This window comes from Pongo pygmaeus, chromosome 1 (genome assembly GCF_028885625.2).
Source record: "Pongo pygmaeus isolate AG05252 chromosome 1, NHGRI_mPonPyg2-v2.0_pri, whole genome shotgun sequence".
In the NCBI taxonomy this organism is placed as follows: domain Eukaryota; kingdom Metazoa; phylum Chordata; class Mammalia; order Primates; family Hominidae; genus Pongo; species Pongo pygmaeus.
The window spans coordinates 1,154,551-1,178,865 of record NC_072373.2 but is presented as its reverse complement, the minus strand read 5'-3'; the positions used below and the strand labels follow the sequence as shown (position 1 = coordinate 1,178,865).

The following is a 24,315-nucleotide window of genomic DNA, read 5'->3' as shown; positions in this document are numbered from 1 at the left end:
GTGCTTTCCCCAGTGAGTTCCTCTACACCTTGCTGAGTAGGTGTATTCTATAAGCTTAAAAAAGTTCAGTTGAACATAAAATATATAAAAATAACAAAATATTGCATCTTATGATTTTAAACATTGCAATGTATGAAATAAAAATATACTAGATAGCATTAGTAGCAGTTTAGATGTGGGAAATAAAGGATTGGTGAACGTGAAGTGACAGTAATGGAAAGTACCCAAAACAACACATGTAAAGAAAAGAGAATAAATAAACAAATCATTAGTGGGCAGTGGGCAACTTCTAGGGGACTAATTTTCTGGTAATTAGAGTTACCTAAAACGGGGAGCAGAGTAATCAGAAAAATAAATTGAATAAATAATAGCCAAAAATCAAAAATTAATTTATTAGCAATAAAATAATTGAAATTATTTTTATTTCTTTTCAAGTTTCTTAGTTGTTTCTCATCTATAAAATGAGTAGTCATGTCTGTAGATCTGTTTGGTACAAAAACTTTAAAAACATCACTGAGGCGGATTTATTGTCATTTTGTAGATTTTTTGATAGGTAGGTAGATTTATGGGTAGGGATTATATAAAAATCTCTAATTTGTTTGTAATTGACAAACTCAAATGCAAAATAAAAATTTTCTTCCCTCTTCAAATTTGTAGTATGGAATAAACATAATAGCAAGTAGAAACTCACTGGTGCACTGTTCTTGAGCATGATACATCAAGGTTTATGCCCAAGAATCATATAATATTAAAAGCCAATTAATGACCAGTGTCAACTATTTACATAGGAATAATTCTAAAGAAAATTTTCCTGTTCTATTATTTCAAAGAGAAGATTTTTCGACCATATTTATCCTTTCATTTAACACTAAACAGTACTCTTCACTTTATTAATTCTTTATTTGCAAAAGCTTTCATGGTTCTTAAAGTTACTTAATATTCACTAATTTTAATGTCAATGTTTCTAATGAGAATTTTCTAAAACAAAGGCACAGATTTTATTTATTTTTATTTTTTATTTTAGTGGATACATAGTAGGTGTATATATTTATGAAGTACATGAGAGGTTTTGATACAGGCATGCAATGCATAATAATCACATCATGGAATGGGGTATCCATCCTCTCAAGCAAAATTAGTACAACCCCTGCGGAGAAGAGTGTGGAAGTTACTCAAAAAGCTAAAAATAGAGCCACCATATGATCCTGCGATCCCATTGCTGGGTATATACTTATATTTATCCTTTTGAAAACCTAAACTCTCAATGTTTTATTTTCATGTTCTTTGAAAGAAAATATTGATAGCAGGGTAAATAAAGTGATCTAATTCAAGCATTAGAAGTTCTGTTTGTTCGTGCAATGAGTCAAATTTTACCTGTAGCCTTACAATTACTCCAACATCTTCCAGCTCTGTCTTTCCTTCTTACTTACAACATTCCTCCTACAGATGCTTTGGGACTGCTAATTGTCTCAGCCCCAGAGTTACACTCACTTCTTGGCCTCTCAGTTACCCAAGAGTCCCTACCTACATCAGCTGTTACTCACTAGACTCACCAGGATTAATCCAGGAAGGAACACTCAAGAGACAGAACTCTGAGTATGAGCTCCAGGAAATTATCAGTCATCTTGTTAGCTTAATGAGTCCCGTGACTATTGATCAATTTCTTCATTTACTAAAAGTTCACCTACATTCCAAAACCTTGCCTCATTACTGCAGCCATTAATTCCTCTTTATGTTTTCCCTCAGTATTACTCAACTAATCTGTGTAGTGCTTTAATTATGCCCAGTGGGGTGTGAGAGATACATGGTTTGAATGCAAGTTGTCTGTATGTTTCCAAGACTGGAAAGACACAGAGATGTCAGAATATTCCTAAGTACCCCATAAGAAGAAAACACCCATTAGTAATTCATTTAGATTCATTTAGAAAATTGAAATCTATTTTCACTTTTTCCAAATTAGTGTCCATTAGAACACATAGAGACCAAGGATACTGAAGGGTGATGACAATGAAGCCACCTCAGAAGATCAAGTTCTTCCTGTACCAACTGATGTTATCAGTCACTAAGAGGCACATCCAACGAAAAGGTCTTTGTCTTAGAGGAGTGCAATAATTCCACACTAGCACACGTTCAGATAAAATTACTACAATGTAGTCATTATTTTTTAAGTGGTCAGCTCTAAGAAAAGTGGGAAAAAAATGAACTTTCAATAGTAGTTATGGGGTTTGTAGAGTCACCTAAATTGATTAACAAGATTATTTTTAAGAAACATCTTTAAGTTTTCAGTTTTGTCTAATTATTAAAACTCTTCTCATCCTATTTACATAAATCATTTTCCCATATTTTTCTTGCTTCCATTTTTTATTATTATGTATGCATTTTGGAGAATTATAGAAACTTAAATTAGATTCCAATTATCTTGTAATATTTCCATATATTATTGATAGAAATTCTTTTTCAGTGAGACCTCAGGTTCATAGTTCCTGAGTTGTGTCCCAGCTAGGGAGCAGATGATGTGAACTGTCATCAGCACAATGCACACAGGCCCAGTGAAAGGCTCCACAAGAATAAGCCTGGAAAGAGAATACAAATGCAAATTTATTATTTAATTTCTCTACTTCATTCTTTCTCTTGACCTCTTTCCTATGCAAAGCTTCCTCACAGCCTGTTTTAATCCTCTCTAAATGAATAAAATAATTTGTTATGACCTCTATTTGCAATCTCCAATTATCTTTCATCTTTTTACTCCACCCATGCATTCCTCTCCGGAGCTCTCAATCTTCACTCTTCCAGTAAAATGTTTCTCTTTACTTTCACCTACTTCTCTTGCTTTGAGGGGTTTAGATTCTCTGAGGGTAACATTTATTCTCACCTGGCATCCATTAATGCGGTGAATACCAGTTGCTGAAATATAGGAAACCATCCAGAAAGACAAGTTACCTCATAATCTCACTTCTATGTGGAATCTAATAAAGTCAAATGCATAGAAGCAGAGTGTAGAATGGTGGTTTGATTACCAGGGACTGAAAGAGGAGGAATTTGAGGGTTATTAGTTAAAAGAAACAAAATTTCAATTAGGCAGGACAAATAAATTCAGGAGGTCTATTGTACAACATGGTAACCATAATTAATAACAATGCACTGCATACTTAAAAATCACTGAGAGTTCATTTTAAGTGTTCTCACCACAAAAATATGATAAGTATGTGAAGTGATGTATATATTAGTTTAATTTAGCCAGTCCGTGATGTATATATACATATTCCAAAGCATCACATTGTATACCATAAATATATACAATTTCATTTGTCAATTAAATTTTTTTATTAAAATAATTTTAACATTTATTTGAGATTCAAGGGGTACATGGTACATGTGCCAGTTTGTTACATGAGTATATTGCGTGATGCTGAGATTTAGAATATGAATGAGCCCGTCAGCCAGATAGTGAGCATAGTACCCAACAGTTAGTTTCTCAACCCTTGCCCAGCTCTCTTCCTCCCCACTCTAGTAGGCCCCAGTGTCTGTCGTTCCCATCTTCGTGTCCGTGAGTACTCAATGTTTAGCTCCCATTTATACATACATATATTTCATTGAATCAATAATAAGAGAGGTTGATCAATAATACTGTACCCTATAATCCCAGTACAATACACTACATTTTAGTGGAAATATATTGGCAAATAAGACATATTTTTAAGTTTTTATTTCATTATTTGTCTTCATTCTTTCTAACTTTTGATTCATAACTGAAGTAAGATTTATCTACTGTAATCAACTAATTGTTCATTGAAAGCAGTATAATCAGCACCCTGTTTTATGCATTACAATAAGGTTATGTATATGTTTCAAGTTTGATATATGTTTTAGCCAAAAATCTGTAAAAAAATCAACTCTTTGAAATAAGTCTTTTCTGAGCTCATGTTTCAGAAAATATGTTCAGAAATAGTATTTTATTTCTCTTCATTCTTTACTTATGAAACTAATGTCTAGAGAATTTAATATAAACACTTGGTCAATCAATGAAGAAACTTTTCTAATTATAGCATTTAAAAAAGAATTTTCTTCCAGTCCTATCATTTGCTGACTAAAATCATAATAATCAAAAATAAGAATTTTAAAAAATGAAACTTATTAAAGTATCTGCCTTGTAAAAAATGGAAGGGGTCAACAAGCCTTTGATGTAGTTGTTGAGGAAATTATTACCAATCATCAGTTGGATGGACAATGCTAACTCTGACCTGAATATTGATAAAATTCTTTCATAAGAGGCACTTTCTTTCTTGATATCTTGAATTTGGCAAACAGTTGCTGGTAAGAGAAAATGGAATGAGAATGACAATGATTTTATGTCTGTTGACCATCTCCCAAAGGCTGGAACTCTGACATATTCTAAAGGGAAATGCTGCCACTGTTGAAATTGGTTTATTTAATCTGTTCCCCCCAATTATAAGAGACATCTTGGCATGCTTTAATATATGGAAATAGAGTATGAAAACTGAACTTTACTTAGTAATGAGTAATTTCCAATGCTGGAATACAATCAAGAGTCTCAATTATTAGTGAGAGGGCATTGAAAGAACATATTTACCCAATCAGTTATTGAGATGTTGTAGAGAAGAGGCCATGTGCCTAGAATTTTCCCAGGGACTAGTTATCTGACTCTTAGTAGATATAGATTGTCACTTTTTATTTTCTCCTAATCATAGAGTCATATTTTCTTCTGTAGAGTTGGACTGCCTAGTCTTATTTTCTTTGGTAAATATAGACTAGTAAATGCATGATTCTACTGAGGGATATTAATCAACCCATAACAGGTATGGAGATATGTAAAAGGTAATTTAACAAACTAGACATTGGTTTACTTATATTTTGTTATAGGTTAACTGTCTGATAAAGCTGGAATTTAGTAAGTATTCAATAATAAATAGACTTACGTATACAAATTCTTTGAGACTGAATGCCACACTAACACACATGAATTGTGGTGTCTAAAATAATCCCAGATCCAGATGGTAAAAAAAGTTATAGGATAATGTGATAAAAGTTAAAAGTCATATATTAAATATATATCTATATGCACACATACACATATATGTGGGTATTTCTAAAATTGTATCACACAACCAAGACAAATATATTTGATATAATCTTCATATGTTTTGAATGTAAAATTATGCAAATGTGTAATAGAAATACTTATCGTTCTGGGAAAATAATGATCAATATGAACATTCCACTTTGAAATTCTCAAAATCTGCTGAAAAAATTCATGTGCAAACACAATGATATTATAAAATATAATTAAAAATTAAAAACATAAAACTGTATAAACATATTTTCCCATTTTATGTTAATCATTCAAATAAAAATTTTTGAGAATATTTCAATATTCCGATATATCCAATAAATATACAAAAATCTCAACTCTATTAATATAATAAAGAAGAAGTCAGTTTTAATACAAGTATCTTTTCTGACACAATAAAAAAGTTCATTTCAGTAATTTATTATGAACCCTCAAAACATAGGCTAGTAAGTGACAAAATGCTACCACATATTTGAATATTTTATTCAAATAACACTGACTGTAATTATGGTGGAAAATATAAATTAAAAAAATTAAATTTGAAAAATGAGATAGCTGAGTCAAAAGCTGTCTAAATAAGGAGTCAGAAAGTTCAGGTTAAAATTTTATTTATTTATTTATTTATTTTTTGCTTTAAGTTCTAGGATACACGTGCAGAATGTGCAGGTTTGTTACATAGGCATACATGTGCCATGGTGGTTTGCTGCACCCATCAACCCATCATCTACATTAGGTATTTCTCCTAATGCTATCCCTCCCCTAGCCCCACACCACCCGAAAGGCCCCAGTGTGTGATGCTTTCCTCCCTGTGTCCATGTGTTCTCATTGTTCAACTCCCACTTATGAGTGAGAAAGTGTGGTGTTTGATTTTCTGTTCCTGTGTTAGTTTGCTGAGAACGACGGTTTCCAGCTTCATCCAAGTCCCCGCAAAGGACATGAACTCATTCTTTTTTATGGCTGCGTAGTATCCATGGTATATATGTGCCACATTTTCTTTATCCAGTCTATCATTGATGGGCATTTGGGTTGGTCCCAAGTCTTTGCTATTGTGAATAGTGCTGCAATAAATATATGTGTGCATCTGTCTTTATAGTAGAATGATTTATAATCCTTTGGGCATATACCAGTAATGGGATCGCTGGATCAAATGGTATTTCTGGTTCTAGATCCTTGAGGAATTGCCACACTGTCTTCCACAATGGTTGAACTGATTTACACTCCCACCGATAGTGTAAAAGTGTTCCTATTTTCAAGTGAAAATTATATTCTGCTGCATTAGCCAGTGTGTTCTACAGATATCAGTTAGTGCTAGCAGTTTACTCTGTTACTTAAGTCTTATTATTGTTTATTTTCTACAGCTGACAAATACAAATTGTAAATATTTATGGTGTAAAACATGATGTTTAAAATAGTGAACATTGTAGAATGGCTAAACCAGCCTAATTAATATATGCATTACTTCACATAATTTTCACTTTTTATGGTATAAACACAAAATCTACTCTGTTCAAAATTTTGAAATATACATTGTTGTTATCTATAGTCACCATGTTGTACAATAGATCTCTTAAGTTTATTTTTCCTGTCTAACTAAAATTTTATATCCTTTGACCAACATCTCTCCAACTCACTGGCAATTACTATTCTACTTTTTGCTTCAATGAGGTAAAGTATATTTGATTCCACATATAAATGAGAAAATTTTTTCTTTCTCATCCTGTGCGTGGCTTATTTCACCCAACATAATGTTCTTCAGATTCATCCATGTTGTCGTAAATCATGGGATATCCTTCTCTTTTTTCTAGCTGAATAGTATTCCATTTTGTAAATATATGTATACAGATATATGTGTGCATATGTGTATACAAATGCACACATGTTTGTATACATATATATGCACACATGTTTGTATATATACACGTATATTTATGCAGTACACACATATGATATACATGTGTACACAAATGTATGTGTGTGTATATACATTAATATATGTACACCCACATTATTTATCCATTCATCTGTTAATGGAATCCTAGGTCTATTTCATTTCTTGGGTAAGGTGAATGATATTGGAATGTTCATTGGAGTGCGGATACAGCTTCGACATACTACTGATTCCATTTCTTTTAGATCTATGCACAGTAGTGGGATTGCTAGATTAAATAGTAGCTCTATTTTTACTTTTTTGAGGAAATTCTGTATTTTTTTCTATGATATATAACTAATTTAAATTACTGCCAACAGTGAACAAGGGTTCCCTTTCTCCACCTCCTTGCCAGCACTTTTTGTCTTTCTTCTTTTTGATAATGGCCATTCTAATGGAGTGAGGTGACGTGTCATTGTGATATTAGTTTGTATTTCCCTGATGATTAATGATGTTTAGCATTTTTCTTACACCTGTTAGACACTGCTCCGTTTTCTTTTGAGAGATGATTATTTCCATCCTTTCCCATTTTTTAATCAGTATATCTATTTCCTGCTTTTGAGTTCAGTTTCTTCTATATTTTGCATTTTAACACCTTATCAGATGTATACTTTCCAAATATATGGTTTCATATCATAGGTTATTATATATACACAGATGCTCCTTGCCTTATGATGGGATTATATCCTCTATAAATCCATCACAAATTGAAAATCTATAAAAATAAGATAAAAATTTCAAAAATTTAAAAGTTTAATAAAAATAAAATTGTGCTAAACTATTGCAAATATTATATAAGATTTGTATTACTATCTTTAAAATAAAGCCTAATTTAAAAAGTTAAAGACATTTTAAATATCAATTATGCTTGTATATGTAATCTGGCTAAATCTGAACCATCTTACTCCCTCCACATTCAGAAGTTTCCACTCTGAATCTTAACACATCTTTCTTTAGCAGGAATTAATGAAAATGTATTCTAATTTTATGTAGAAGAATACACAAGAATATACAGGGAATGTATCCAAAATTGCAACACTTTAAAAAGGAATTATTTTACCAGACAAATTATATTTTTTAAAAAATCAAATTAAATTGTTAAAAGAAATTTGGAAAATTATTAGTAAAACAATATAAAACTCAAAAATTGATATTAGTATATATGCTGATTTATTATAGAAAAAATTATTCATCAGTTCACTGGACAAAGGCAGATTATAATTACTTAATATAGGAAAATTGTTGTGTATCTGAAGGGAAAAAGTATCTCATGTCACAAAATAACCGATCTTAAGTGGATTAAAAATGTAAGCTAAAAATGACATAAGTTAAGTAACATTTAAGAGCTTGAAGAAAGTGGTTTGGAATCTATAAGACAGAAAGTGTTAATGTCTATGCTAGATGAGGATTCCTTAGAAATTGAAAGCAAAATAAGTATAAATGGCCATATGAAATAGAGACATAATCAACATTCAAAGGAGCATAAAATTCACAGAGAAATAAATCCAGTACACAGCAAATCAAAATTAAATATCAATGATAATGTTTATGTCTAGGAAGCTATCAACAGTCAAAGACTCACTGTTACTAATTCTCACCTGAGAAGTGGCAAAAAGGGCCCAATACATACTTTTGGTATTTAAACAAAATGATGGGTTTTTATTTGGTTTCATTTTGTTTTGCTAAACAAACTATTGACAACACAACTACCTGTTACCCTAGACCCACTAATCTAATTCCTGGGTATTTAGCATACTGAAGTAAAAGCCACTGCATGTCACTATATATGAGGATGTTCATTACAGCTTCCTTCAAAGGACAACGGGGTGACAAAGAAGTGTCCAAAAAATATAAAGATTGCATCTAAGGGGTATTTGAGGGGCAGTCAGAACTTGTGGGCCCTTGTTGTAAATTGGAAATAATTTGGCTGAAAATAGAGACATGCACTACCTGGCTTAGGTTTTAAATATTGGTGGCTGGGGAAGTGTTCGTAGAGTGTCAGATTCTACATTTGTGTTGAACTCCAAGCCAACAAGGTTTGCCAGTGTGGTATGAGAAAGAGGAGAGACAGAGAGCAGCCAAGAATCTCATGTCCTGGAGGTGGGCAGGATTTCTGAGGAACTTTGTGTTATGAGCATCTTGCCTCTTTCTATCCCCGGTGGGGGAAGGTAAATGGAAATAGGTACCCAGAGACCTGCCTGCTTTGGAAGGTCACTCCCTCCCTCCAGGACCATCTGCTTTTAGAAGCTGATCACAACACATAGCCTTGTAAATCTCCAAATCTATATGTAGCTCTGCATATTCACTTTTATACCCATTTATTACTCTCCCCAAGTGCTGAATATTGTCTCCCATGGCCTCTGTAACTTATGGTAATTGCATGTTTCCCATAGATCTTCAGTATCTTTGCTCCTCTGGAAACATGGTGCCTGCAACCTTCCCAGCAGCCCTCTCACGACGGTGGTAGACACCCCCTGGAAGAAGGACTCACTGCCGAGCTGCAGTGAGGTCATCAGACAGGTTGAGGCTGTCAGCATCTTCAGGGCCTCTTTAAAGAAGGAGGACATGTCCCTCAGGGACAGCCCACTGGTGAATGAGGGATTTAGAGGTGGAGGAATAACTGGGGTGGGCAAAGCTCGCTCCCCAGCCCTGATCAGGGTGAAGTATCCTGAATCCTCCTTCTGTGCAATCCTCCTTTCTTTCACTTTTCCCCACATTCCTAAAGCGCATTCAAGTCACTTTCAATGTCTGTGTCCAGAGAACTCCACCTGCCACATAGGTGGACACTGCTTTCTCTTTCGCTCTCTTACATCACTCAGTCTGGAGCAGGGCAAGGTCCACCTTGCTGTTTCTCTACCAGCTCTAGATCACATTCTCTCCTTCCCCTAATAGTTGACCAGTTGTTTTGAATTTTATTCCAAGAGGCTATACCACTCTCTGCTGCTTTTGTTGAAACATCTACCACTCTAAGATCCATTACCCTAGATGAACATGCCCAACTTGCCACAGCGTCTAGTTGTCATTATCCTAGACATAGTGAAAATGAGGAATGTTGTGCGCCTGGTTCAATGCATCTGTGAAGTAATGACATGTATCCTAATGTTAGTTTTAAGCTGATTATTATAAATGTGTGAATTTATCTTATGCTTTTAAATTTTAATTCTATCATTTTAACATCATCTTATATTCATACTTTATACATCACTACATAAAACTTTTTGAGATCTTGATTATAACATGTATTGGCATAAATATGATAGTATAAATTGTTGGTGTTTCCACTCCACTCCCAACCATTTTCATAGTTAAAATCTGAAAGGAGACTCTGTTGCTTTGAGAAAACCACTTTATTTTTCAGTGACTTCAATGAACAGGTATCCAGAGCTTATAAGAAGAAGTTTGTGTGCCTGAAATCAAAAAGAAATTTTCAATTTTATCTTTATCTTTTTAAATAAGATTTAGTTATTTTGCCACTAATTTAGATCATGGATTGACAACATACACGTATAAGAAAATATTGTTGCAGAGCTAAATGGTAACCTAGATTTTCTCCAAATTATCATTCTTTATTTTTCTGATTTATTTAATTGTATAAACTACACATTCCTTGTTGCATTCAAGCCAACGAAGCAGATTTTGTTTTACTTTTCTACTTTACAAAGACAAAAATAGAGGGAAGTTGTTCACTAGTATTGCTTTGACCTCATAGCAATTGAAATACATAGTTAGTTCCCAGTTTGTATAAGTAATTGAGATATTTAGAATCTGAGTAATGAAAGAACTCACACTGTTTTGATTATGCTGTGCTCATGGGATCATGGTGAAGACAATCCCTCAGCCAGTACCTGGTGCTGCACTGCTCTGATTATATGGGACAAAGCTTAATGCACAGAAGTTATTCAGTTGCATTTAATCCTTGTTAGTTTGTTTTCTTTTGAGAAAATCATGTTTGAAGATCATCAGTTCATGTCACACAGAGCCTCCTATATAGAATCTTCATAAGTATATTCAGAATAAATAGTGGTGTCAACCATGGCAACAGGCCAGTAGTGAATTCTCAATGCAAATTAGTTAACTAATGATTATCAGCTTTTGCTGAAGACTCATTATTGGCACATGCATTAATGATATAATCCTTGTAACAATCCTGTGAATGCCTATTTTAAAAGATTGGCAACACGTGGATATTGTCACTTGCTCTGTCAAAGTGAAGTTAGAACAGTGGCGACATTGCCTACAAAGCAAACAATGCACTGAGTGTTGAAATTCCCTGTTTGGGAACTGGTTTAGTTGAGATGATTAAGAATGAAGCAGCAAATGGTTTTGTCTTACACCAACTGCTCACTGGGTTTTATGTGCCATTGTGTCATAACTAAACATATTATTGTGTTCACTTTTTACTCAGAAAGAGGCAATTTGTCATTTGTGTTAATTCATTATAATAAGAAGGGGCTTGGTTAATAAATGTTTTTTAACATTCAAGAAGACATTTTCTGCTTTTCTTTGTGTCTTCTGGGAAAACAAAATCTATGTCATTTTGACCTCAGTGCACATGTGTCCATCTATGTTTATCAAATAAAAATAACATAAAAATATGTGTTGAATTTGATGAATTAATGAAATTATCTATTTGAAGCAATCAAAAATCACAAGGAAACAATTTCACAAATTTAATTCCATAATTATTAAAAGCTTGCATTTAGTAAAAAATAATATCAGTATAATTAAAGAGAAACCTGGAGATGAAAAGTATTTACATGTAGTGGGTGTTAGTGTCTATAACTTTATCAAAGCATATTCAAGTTAAACACAAATGTTACAATGGAGTAGATAAATAAGCAAAATACATGAATAGATGATTGACTTAAAAGGTAAATTAGCACATTTCTCTGCATGCTGAACAAATAATAAATGGAAGCAATCTCTGTGTCACATTTTTATTGAAAAAAACACCCCATGCAGTTAATATACAAATATAATTATAAAATTTGAATGGACTCAGTCTTTGTGAAAAACATACACATAGACATACACACACACATAATTTTAAATAATATTTTCATAGACCTAATATATTATGAAACATTTGAAGACATAATTATGTGCTCCAAAGACTTGCTTGAGAAAAATACCATTGTTAAGTACACAGCTCTACATTTCACAAAGAGTAATTTAAGAAACTGGAAATTTGTAGTACAGATGCTGCAGAGAAAAACAATTCATATATTCTTCCAAGTTTATTTCACTTAATAGATTATATGATAGAAGAAAAAATATCTATTAGTAGAAGAAAGATTGAGCAATGTATGAGATATCTAGAAGGAAGTCCATCTAGCAGAAAATCTAATACTGGGCTTCAAAATACCATAATAAAGACTAAGGGGAAACCTCAAAATAACTATAATTAAAATGAATATCTCAAATAGTCGAAGGCTATTTAAAATGTACACATGGGAACCTTTGAAACATTGTAACTAGAGCATTAGGAAAGTCATGTTACGGTTAATAAAACATCAATACAAATTAATAATTCTGTCGACATCTGCCTTCAATCACACTTCCTTTATTTCTTTGAATGCTGATATCTTTCTCTGACGAAATTCATTTAATATGCATTTTCTATTTGACCTTTGACCAAAAATGCAAAATGACTATATAGAAGGAAAGAAAACTTCCCATTCAAATTAATTTTTGAGTAAGACCACATTTTTCATTTTATTCTTCTCAGTGACATTTAAATAGTCAAGTCAACACAAGGAATAAATATGGATAATTTGTCAAAGAATTCTATAAGATTTTTATGTTCAAATTGATTAGGTCATAAGAGAGTAGAGTTTTGGGTTTTGTATTGCTGCTGCTGCTTCTTTAATAAGAGTTTTTAAGTGAGATAATAAGTTCTAAACAAACATTCTTTCTTACATTATATTAAAGACAACTAGAAATCAGCTTATGAACACCACCCAAGAAGGGGTTTGGGAAATGGCTCCATATTGTAAAAATTCAGAATTTTACCCAAGAATAGAAAAATGTAATTAATTGCCCAAGGAAATTTTCTAATAAAATAGTTGCTCCCATTTGTCTTTTTAAATTTTTACTTTTAAGAATTAGAGATAAAAATGAAGAATTAATGTGTGTACATTATAAATGGTATCTATTATTGAAATAAAAAAAGCAACAGCTTTTACTTTTTGGTGAGCTTTCCCTTTATCAACATCCCCAGAGCCATCTTTATGGCCTTGTTTCTCAAACTGTATATAATGGGATTAAAGGTTGGGGGCAGCATAGTATAGAACACAGAAATTACAACATCCAAAATAGAAGGAGACTCTGAAGCTGGCTTCAGATAAGCAATGAATCCAGTAGAAAGAAATAACACAACCACCAGCAAGTGTGGAAGGCAAGTAGAGTAGGCTTTTGACTGGCCTTCTGTGGAAGGGATCTTCTTGACTGTAGAGAAGACATAGACATAGGTAATGATGATGAAAATAAAACAGCAAAAATCCAAAACTACATTAATAAGAATGAGTGCAATTTCTCTTATTAAATTTTCTGAGCAAGAAATAGCTAATAACTGGGGAATGTCACAGAAGAACTGATGGACCATGTTGGACCCACAGTAGGATAAGGAGAAGGTGCCAGCTGTGTGTATCACAGCAATCAGACCCCCATACAGCCAAGACACAGTGGCTGTTCGGACACAGGTGCCCCTGTCCATGATGACGTCATAGTGCAGAGGGTGACATATAGCAGTATAGCAGTCAAAGGACATCACCGTGAGGAGGAGCAGCTCTGCAGATGCTGAAAAAAGCAACAAAAAGACCTGGGAAACACAGCCAAGGAATGAAATGGAGTTGTTGTGTATCAAAGAATTGGCGATAGATTTGGGAGCTGTGACTGAAATAAGGCAGAGATCCGAGAAAGATAAGTTCTTCAAGAAGAAATACATGGGGGTGTGGAGATGATGGTCCAAAGTTGTGATCATGATAATGAGGACATTCCCTATCAGGGCACATAAATAAATCAACAAGAAGAGAACCGAATGCAAAATGCACATATTTTCATTGGTAGAAAACCCCATGAGGATAAATTCAGTCATGATTGTGAGATTTGCCATTATTGCAGGAGTAATCTACAGGAAAAGGAGAAGACTGAAGTAAAATATCAATGTCCACTCTTTAAATATTAAATATATATAACATATATTATATTATTTAGCATACTGAAACACACACATGTACCACACGTATGGTAATTCCATGCCAATTTGCCACAAAAAATACTTTCATCTAGTTCTTTTTTAGCGCATTGATCACCAAGCATTTCCTGATTAATTTCATGTTATTGAGGCAATTTAGCTCACATAAATGCATTGTTATAATATTGTTCAAATATATCTTATGAAATATACTGAAAGATTAAAAATTTTCCGTGGACGTTATCAAAACTTAAAAACAAAGTTTTCCTTCCCATCTCTCTTGAAAACTCAAACCAGCAAATCAATGGCTACTACATTGTACCATAGTCTTACTCTTCCTACATCTTGTCCCATGACCAACAGGACCTCAGTTTCAACACACCTTCCAAGAATTTGAACAATAAACAATTCTAAAAACAAAACTTAACTATTACAGACCTCCCTCAAGCTATTCTACAAAGTCTTTAACCTACTTACTCTCTAAAAAACTTTGTTTGCAGGTATTCTCACATTTGAAATTTTAAAAAGAGATTGAACTAATGTTGCTTTAACATCATGATCTGCAATCTTGTGCCTATAGTTTCATAGGACACACACATGGTTACTGTAGGCAACAGATCCTATAATATATGAGCTGGCTGGGCGTGGTGGCTCACGCCTGTAATCCCAGCACTTTGGGAGGCCCAGGCAGGTGGGTTGCCTGACTTCAGGAGTTCAAGACCAGCCTGGACAACATGGCGAGACCCCGTCTCTGCTAAAAATACAAAAAATTAGCTGGGTGTGGTGGCGGGCACCTATAATCCCTGCTACTTGGGAGGCTGAGGCAGGGTGAATCACTTGAACCCAGGAGGCGGAGGCTGCAGTGAGCCAAGATCACACTATTGAACTCCTGCCTGGGCAACAGAGCAAGGCTCTGTCTCAAAACAAACAAATAAATAAATATATTGTTAGCCTTATATTACTGAAATACTTTTCTTTTTTAATCCCCCATCTGCCACTTTGACTTTTTTCTCATATTTAATAAGCTAAAATATGTTTTCTCTTTCAAGCTTTTTTTCTCTTTCATCATAGCCAAGTTATACAACTACAATGCATGACCTTGCATATCGCAATCTTAATGTTTTTATGTCCACCACTTTCTCTGTTCCCCTCTATCCCTTCCAAAAAAGTATTGCAAATTATGGGGCAGGGGAGAAGGATCTCCACATAATTTGAACATAATTCAGATGGTCTTACTCTGATGGAAAACTGTGGTTATTCATTCCTATTGCAGTGACATGTGGGGGCTTTCTAATTCTACAGATTGTATACATTGACCTTAATGTAAATTTAGTAAAATATTAAAACTGCACTTCACAATTTTCCGCCTGCACTCTCTTCTTTGGTTCTTTCTTTTAAATATTGTGCTTGTTCTCTCTCAGGAGTGATAGATAAAGAAAAATCACAGTGTAAATGTTGTCTGCTGGATTTAGAAGAGAAGTGATATAAACTAATTTTAATCTGTTAGAAAAAACCCCAGATATTTGAATGAACAGTTAAAAATAAATGTTAGGATTTATTCCAGACAAAGAAGTAAAAATATTTTGAGTGGTTTTTAAAAAATCACTTTAATGATATTTGATTTGATTAATCTCCGTGGCTATTCTTGTTAAAGTATTGTGACTTCATCTTACAGCATCACTAATAGTCCCCGAGTGGTTGAGTAAAAAAGCATATGATTACAAAGACAGATGTCCATACATGTCTCTTTCTTCTAGTATGAGGGAAACAAAATGGTAAGGGAAAATTGACTCAAAGACAGTGGTATTGATGATTCTGTCTGACTGAGCTATCCTCATAATCGTTTAGAAGCTGGAAAGTATAGCATGCCTTCTTAAGAAGTACTTCACATTATTTTTTTTTAAGATTAGTCCTAAGTTTCTTGCTTCATTTATTTCTAGTTACTTCTCATTAATTTTGTGATTTCATTTAACATTTAATACACTTTCAGCTTAGTGTGCTAATCCAAAAATATATCACTAAGAGTTACAACATCTGATATTCATAATACATACTCCTCAATGAAGATACTATAATGTGCCAAAAGTATTAAAAATTATAATCCTATTGTGGAATACTTAAAATTAAAAAGATAAAAAGTAGTATTTTATCCCATTTCTGTGTGTGAAGTTCACTCACAGGAAAAGCTAATACTGCTACTTTGAATAATTTGAGCATCAGAGAAAAAATATATCTTTAGGTTTTATTAGTTTCTGTTATTTGTAAAATAAGAATTTTAATTGTTCCCAAATCCAGACAAATTTTAACTCCAAATTTTTTAAAATATGAAATGTGATTTTTATCATCAGAGAAATGCAAGTAAAAACTATAATGATATAATGATCTTAAATGGATGTTATCCAAAAGACAGGCAATAACAAATGCTGGGGAGGATGTAGAGAAAAGGGAATTGTACACTGTTGGAGGGAATGTAAATTAGAACAGCTACTATGGACAACAGTGTGGAGGTTCCTCAATAAACTAAAGATAAAACTACCATATGATCCAGCAATCCCATTGCTAGGTATGTAACTGAATGAAAGGAAATCAGTATATCAGAGAGGTATTTGCACTTGCATTTTTATTCACTGTTCGGAATAGCTAACAGACGAGTAGATTTTAAAAATGTTGTGCATATGCACAATGGAATATTATTTACCCATAAAAACAAATGAAATCCTGTCATTTGCAACAACATAGATAGAACCAGAGGGCATTATGTTAAGTAAAATAAGCCAAGCTTAGAAAGACAAATTTTGCATGTTCTCACTGTAATATGGGAGGTAAAAATCAAAGCAATTGAACTCATGAAGATAGAGAGTAGAATGGCGGTTCCCAGAGACTGAGAGGGTAGTAGGGAGTGTGGTGGAAAGTAGCAATAGTTAATGGGTGCAAAAATGTCATTTAAAATGTGAATAAGATCTAGTATTTGATATACAACAAGGTGACTACAATCAACAGTAATTTATTGTATAATTAAAAATAAGAGAATGGAATTGGAATGTTCCTAACACAAAGAAATTATAAATGCTTGAGGCGATGAATGCCCCAATTACCCTAATATAATTTTTACACATTGTGTATCTGAATCAAAACATCACAGGTACCCCATAAATATACACATCTCTATGTACCCATAAAAGTTAAAAATAAAAAAATTTTAAAAATAGAAAATATAATGAGTTTTCTTTTAAAAAATGACTTACTCTATACCTCGAATCTGGCGCATGAAAATTCCAGATGTCCTCCGAGGCTTGTTTTCAATGCTTCTTTATTCATTTATAGAGTGCTTACTAAAGGCCAGATCTTTCTGTTGGCAAACTTCAGTGAAAACAATGCAGTGAGTCAAATTCCAAAGGTGTGTGGGAAGTCACTTTCTCAAAACACCAGCATCTCCATGCTGTGCTTAGAGAGAGGGTGTGTGAGGAGCAGAGGAAAAAGCTATCCCAGGAGATTGCGATGGGAGTAGTACCATGAAGAACACAGGTGGGGGTATAACAGGTGAGGTTCAGAGTTTAGCACAGCCCCAGGGGAGCAGATTAAAAAAAAAAAGACTAGGAGATGTGTTACAGAAAAAATGGAGAGCAGGATCAGGCAGACACTGCAGGTCATGGGAAGTAGTTTGTTTACTGTGAGTGAGAGAAAAATCTGGATGGTTTTGAGTAGAGGAGTAGAATAATCCGACTTATATTTGAACTTTTTGTCTTATCTATTTATTTTATTATATATATTTAAAGTGTATAATATGTTTTGATATGAATGTACATAGTGAAATAATAATACAGTCAGGCAATCTAACATATCCGTCACCTCACATAATTGCCTTTTGTGTGTGAGTATGTAGTAAGAACACCTAAAATCTGCTCTCAGCAATTTTTTAGTTTACAATAAAATATTATTAGTTATGGTCCTCATGCTGTGCATAAAATGCCCTGTTGAATAAAAGTATTGAGAGTGTCCATCCTTGTCTTGTTCCTGATCTTAGAAGCAATGTTTAAACTTTTCATTCTTGCAAATGATGTTAGCAGTGGGCTTGTGATTTATGGCCTTATGATTTTGTACCTAATTTGTTGAGAATTTTCATTATGAAAGGAATTGTATCAAAGGCCTTCTCAGGCTCTATTGAAATGGTCTATGGTTTGGTCCTTCATTCTGTTAATGCAGTAGATCACATTTATTGATTTGCATATTCTAAACCCACTTGCATCTGAAGGAAAAATCCAGATTTATTGTGATGAATGATCTTTTTAATGTGCTGTTGAATTTGATTTGCTAGTATTTCACTGAAGATTTTTGCATCTATGTTTATCTGGAACATGGGCCTGTAATTTTTCTTTTCTTGCAGTATCCTTGTCGGGATTCAGTATCAGAGTAATACTGGCCTCATAACATGATTTTAGAAGTGTTCCTTCATCTTCAATATTTTTGAAATGTGTAAGGGAGAACTGGCATTAGTTATTCTTTAAAGATTTGATAGAAATTACCTGTGAAGCCACCAGTGACTGGGTGTTTTTGTTGTTGCTGTTATTGTTTATGTTTTTAAAAAAGGGGACTTAGTTTTGTTGCTATTTTCTATTGTCTTTCTGGACTTCATTTTTATTTTTCTCTGCTTTTTTCTTTGTTATTTCCTTTCTCCTACTAATTTTTGGCTTAGTTTGCTCTTTTTTCTCTAGGTTCTTGAGCATAATGTTAAGTTTTATTAAGATCTTTCTTGGGCCCGGCGCAGTGGTGCACACCTGTAATCCCAGCACTTTGGGAGGCCAAGGTGTGTGGATCACCTGAGGTCAGGAGTTCGAGTCCAGGCTGACTAACATGGTGAAACCCCATCTCTACTAAATACAAAAAAAAAACAAAAACAAAACAACAATTACCCGAGCGTGGTGGTGCACGCCTGTAATCCCAGCTACTCAGGAGGCTGAGGCAGGAGAATCACTTGAACTTGGAAAGCGGAGGTTGCAGTGAGCCAAGATAGTGCCATTGCACTTCAGCCTAAGCAAAAAGAGCGAAGCACCGTCTCAAAAAAAAAAAAAAATCTTTATTTTTCATGTAGGCATTGGTGCTATAAATTTTCTTATTAGAACTGCATGACTGCATCTCATAAGTTTTAATATGTTGTGTTTTCATGCTTGTTTGAATCAACATGTGTTTTTTGATTTCCTTTTTAATTTCTTCTTCGAACCATTAATTGTTTATAAGCATGTTAATTTCAACATATTTGTGAAGTTTTCTGAGATTCCACTATTATGGTTATCTAGTTTCATAGCACGTAGTCAGAAAAGATACTTGATATGATTTCATTCATCTTAAACTTGTTAAAAATCACGTTGTGGCCTAACATTTGGTCTATGCTGAATAATGTTTAACGTGCACTTGAGAAGAACATATCTGCTGCTGCTGTTGGATGGAATGTTTGGTATGTGTCTGTTGGGTCCATTTGGTCTAAAGTGTAGTTGAAGTCCAATCCTTACTGATTGACTGCTGGATGATTACTAACACATCAGTTCATAGTTGAATGTGGAGTATTGAAATCCCCTACTATTACTTTATCACTATCTCTCTTTTCAGATAAAGTATTTGCTTTATATATCTGGTATGCTGATGTTACATTCATATATATTTGCAATTGTTATATCTTCTTGATTGATTAACCCCTTTATCATTATATAATAACTTTGTCTATTTTTACAGTTTTGACTTAAAGTCTATCTTATGTAAGTATAGCTACCTCTGCTCTCTTTGATACCCATTTGGATGGAATATCCTGTCATCCTTATACTTTCAATCTACATGTGTCCTTTACGATGACATGAATCTCTTGAAGGCAAGGTATATTATCTATGCACCCACTTTATGTCTTTTGATTGGAACATTTAATTCATTTGCAGTTGATAAACTGGATAGTACTTACTGCTGCCATTTTGTTAAATATTTTCTGGAGTTCTTTTGTGTGTTTTTTTTAATAGATTATTTGTTCCTTTCTTCACCTTTCGCTGTCTTCCTTTGTGATTAGATTTTCTCTAGTGGTGTGCCTTGATTCCTTTCTTTTTATCCTTTTTGTATCTACTATAGGTTTTGGCTTTTTTGGTTAGGATGATAATAACTTAAAACATTTTATACTTATAACAGGCTATTTTAAGGTGTTAACAATTTAACTTTATCTACATTAAATTTAAAAACTCTATTACTCCTCTCATTTTAAGTCTCTTATGTCACAATTTATGTTTTTTATGTTGTAAACAAATTTCTGTTGCTATTATTATTTTAATAGTTTTGTATTTTTCATACTGTGATAGTTAATTTTAGGTGTCAAACTTGACTGGATTAACAGAGGCTTAGGTGACTGGTGAAGCTTTGTTTCTAGATGTGTCTGTGAGGGTGTTTCCAGAGGAGATTAACATGTGAGTCAATGTACTGAGAGAGGAAGGCCTGCCCTTAATGGGGCTGGGGTGTGTGTGTGTGGCGGGGGTGGGGGGGGGGCGGGGGTGCTGGCTAAAACAAACAGTAGGCAGAAGGGGGATTTTTTTTCTCTCTTTCTGTTATCTCTCTCTTCAGGAGTGAGATGCCTCTCCTCCTTTGGCCCTCAGACATCAGACTCCAGATTCGTCAGCTTTTGGACTGTGGGACTTGCACTAGCGGCCTCCCAAGGGCTCTTGGGCTTTTGGCCTTGGGCTTGGGGCTGCACCATCAGTTTCCCTGGTTCTGAGGCTTTCAAACTGAATCACAATACCAGCTTCTCTGATCATCCAACTCACACTTGGCCTTTCTGGGACTTCTCTGCCTCTGATTATGTGAGCCAATTCCCCTCAATAAATCCCCTCTCATATATCCTATTGGTTATGTTTCTCTGAAGAACTCTAATATAGGTTTAAAATTACTAATACATCTTTCAAATTACACATTTCACACAACATCTAATAATCTGACTAGGCTCTCAGTTCATAATTAAGAGTGAGGAAGCTTATTGGGTATTCTAGGAGCAAAGAATGAGCTTATCAATAGCTGAACTTCATCAAGAAAAGATGCAGAGGTTTTAAGGGATCTCAAATACAAATTTTTTCCAGAATTCAGTTTCCCCAGAAGGGAAGCATATAAAATATTTGGCCAGCTGAATGTAAGACTGTCACTTGAATTTTGTAAAATAAAATTAAGGGTTTCAAAATATATAATGTCTGTATTCACTAAAGGACCCTATTGATTTGTATTCCTTATTCCCACTACTCTTTGTGGGGTGCCTGATATCTCTGAGGCTTATCTCTGCTTCAACTTCTGCAGAACCTACATTCCACTACTTTTACCAGGAGTTGGAGTAATTTCTTAACTTTTGAGATGAAGAAAAGGTCAAGAGTTGTGTTACAATATTAAAATAAAATAAGCCGGGCACACAGTGGCTCATGCCTGTAATCCCAATGTTTTGGGAGGCAAAGGTGGAAGGATCACTTGAGACCACGTGTTTGAGACAAACCTGAGCAACCTGGAGAGACCCCCATTTCTACAAAATAAAAAAATAAAAACATTATCTGGGTATGGTGCTGCACACCTGTAGTCCTTGCTACTCAGGAGGCTGAGGTGGGAGGATCGTTTGAGCCCAAGAGGTTGAGGCTGCACTCACTGAGCCATGATTGTGACACTACACTTCAGCCTGGGTGACAGAGCAAGACCCTGCTTCTAAAATATTATAACAAAAGATGATAAAATAAAATAGTTACCCCAACATCTAGCATGACAATTAAATAATACTGTAAGTGCTGCAGTAGGTCTTCAAGCATGCATACAGAAAATAAATATAATATGGGAAAAAATGTTTTTAGGCAGTGGACATCAGAGCACAAAACTGTCAATTCTGAATGAATATTAGTGGAAAAATACTATGCAACTATTTTTTACTGGGAAAGATATGATAAATATGTATTTCCTGTTTTGAAGCATCCAGAATTGGAGGAGACATACACTCAAAAGTTAAGCACCAATCCAAAATTCAAATTTAAAGTTATTAATATCATAAAATTGAATTGAATTAAAAGCAAAAACATAAAAATAAATAAAATAATATTCATATTGTTCTAAGTGTCAGTACATCATCCAGATAAGCTGTAAAATTTAATACTGTTCCAACAATACCTTTATAATTGAAGTGGTGTCACTGTCTGGGGTAAATATCCAGGATTCACTGTCTCCCACAAAGAAGATTTAGGACACGGACACACACCAGGAGTTCAGGAGCAGAGGTTTAATAGGCAAAGGAAAGAGAAAAGAAAATAGAGCTCTCTCTAGTAAGAAAGAGGGCCTTCCGAAAGGAGGGACCAGCCAGCATCGGAGTTCGCTGGATTTTATAGGCAGGCTTGGGGAAGTGGTGTCTGATTTACATAGGGCCCACAGGTGTGACATTTGCATAATGCCGGGGGAAGGCTGGCCACGTCACCTTAATCTGATTATGCAATGGGCTTTCCACTTGACCAGGGCGTCTTGTTTGCTTTTTACTGTACACCTGGCTGGCAAAGAGAAGCAAAGATGGAGCCACCATTTTGAACGTGCCTGGTCCCAGGTAGCTTTTTCCCATCTGCATTCACCTGTGCAAGCTTCCAGCTTGCTTGTCTATGTCTGCAGCTCAATTTTATAGGCTGCTCTTTGTTAGAAAATGATTTTGGGGCTGCTTTACATTAAAAAGAGAAACTTTATCGAGGACTCCCATACCCTGCTTATGTAGTTTCTTATCTCCTATATCATAATTATGTCATCATTAAAATCTGTATCTATTCTATATCTGTATCTTTATCTATGTCTAAAACTACATATTTAAAATTCAATACATTAATCTCACATTGCATTTAACTGTCATGTCCTTTTATTCTCCGTTAATCTGGAGTAGTTTATTAATCTCTCTGTGTTCATGAGTTTGACATTCTGAAGAATGAAGGTCAGGTACTTTGTAGAATGTCCCTTGATTTAAAATTTTCTGTGACTTCCTCAAAATTATAATCAGGTTGTTACAAGAAGGCAAGGATGTCAATTTGTTCCATTACTGTTGGTGCTAACTTTAATCACCTGGTTAAGATGGTGTCTGCCAGATTTCTCCACTTCGAAGTCATGCTTTTTCCCTTTGTAATGAATAAGAATTTTATGTGCATATACCTTGAGTCTAGGCTTCAGATGGAATTGTTTTCACATGGCATATACTTTTCTAAAATTCTGAGCAATATGCTTGGCCATTATTTTCTAGATCTCTTATAAAGTCCATTAGTCATCCCTTCATATTTGCATATCTCTTTATGTAGTTGTCCCTTAGAATTTGATATTTGTAATTTTAAATATTTCAACTTTATATAACTGACCTTTGTTCTTAACTAAGATGTCTGACCATGCTTCCATGCCTGATTGCCACTTACAGCTTCCTAATTTTACTGAGTCTCTAATTACATGCTTTACACTTTTACATGTAAATATCTCTACCATATTTGAATATTGGCCATTTAGATACCTGTGTAACTTGGAATCAAATTTATGATCTTTTTTTTTTAATGAAACTCAGACATGGTAGTCTGCCTCTTTGAGTGTGCAGTGATCTTTGAATGTGAATGTAGATATTTACAAAGTTGGTTATTTATAAAGTTACTGCTAGTGACATTAGAACACCTCAGCCATCTTTACGGCTGAAATGGTGCAGTAAAAGAGTAAAGCAAAAAGGAGAAAGAGATGGGAGGAAGTGGGGGCGGGCGGAAGTGCTGGGGGCGGAAGTGCTGGGGGGCGAAAGTGCTGGCGGGCAGAAGTGCTGGCGGGCAGAAGTGCTGGCGGGCAGAGATGAAAGCTTCAATCAGATAGATGAAAGCTTCAATCAGATTATGCAACCAACCTGAGAGACTTTCACAAAAAAAGAACTGAAGATTAAATTCCCTAAACAGAACTTAATTCTATCTGCTCTGCAAATTCTCCTCATTGGCCTCATCTAACCAGAAGCCAAGGACGGTGACTTTGCTGATACAGTCCAGAAAACTTAGACTACAGGCCACAGTGCAGGCTGGAGGAGAGTTAACAATGGATCCAGAGGGGTGTATATATATATATATATAT

General features: G+C 34.3%; 1 protein-coding gene across 4 annotated transcripts in view; it reads right to left on the bottom strand.

Moving 5' to 3' along the window:
* Positions 1-2,350: 2,350 nt before the first annotated feature.
* The window catches only part of LOC129033258 (olfactory receptor 14A16), a 31,069-nt gene continuing 9,104 nt past the window's right edge, over positions 2,351-24,315 (bottom strand). The window contains exons 1-4 of one of the 4 annotated variants that reach the window (XM_054481510.1): positions 22,369-22,535; positions 17,457-17,571; positions 10,805-14,145; positions 9,327-10,423 (exon numbers count right to left, since the gene is read on the bottom strand). In XM_054481510.1, coding sequence (XP_054337485.1) covers positions 13,198-14,130 — 933 coding nt within the window. In that variant the 5' untranslated portion in view covers positions 14,131-14,145; positions 17,457-17,571; positions 22,369-22,535 and the 3' untranslated portion in view covers positions 9,327-10,423; positions 10,805-13,197. Of the gene's footprint in view, positions 2,574-9,326; positions 10,424-10,804; positions 14,146-17,456; positions 17,572-22,368; positions 22,536-24,315 lie in introns of those variants that run through there. The other 3 variants (XR_008501563.1, XR_008501562.1, XR_008501565.1) reach the window with 3 other exon arrangements.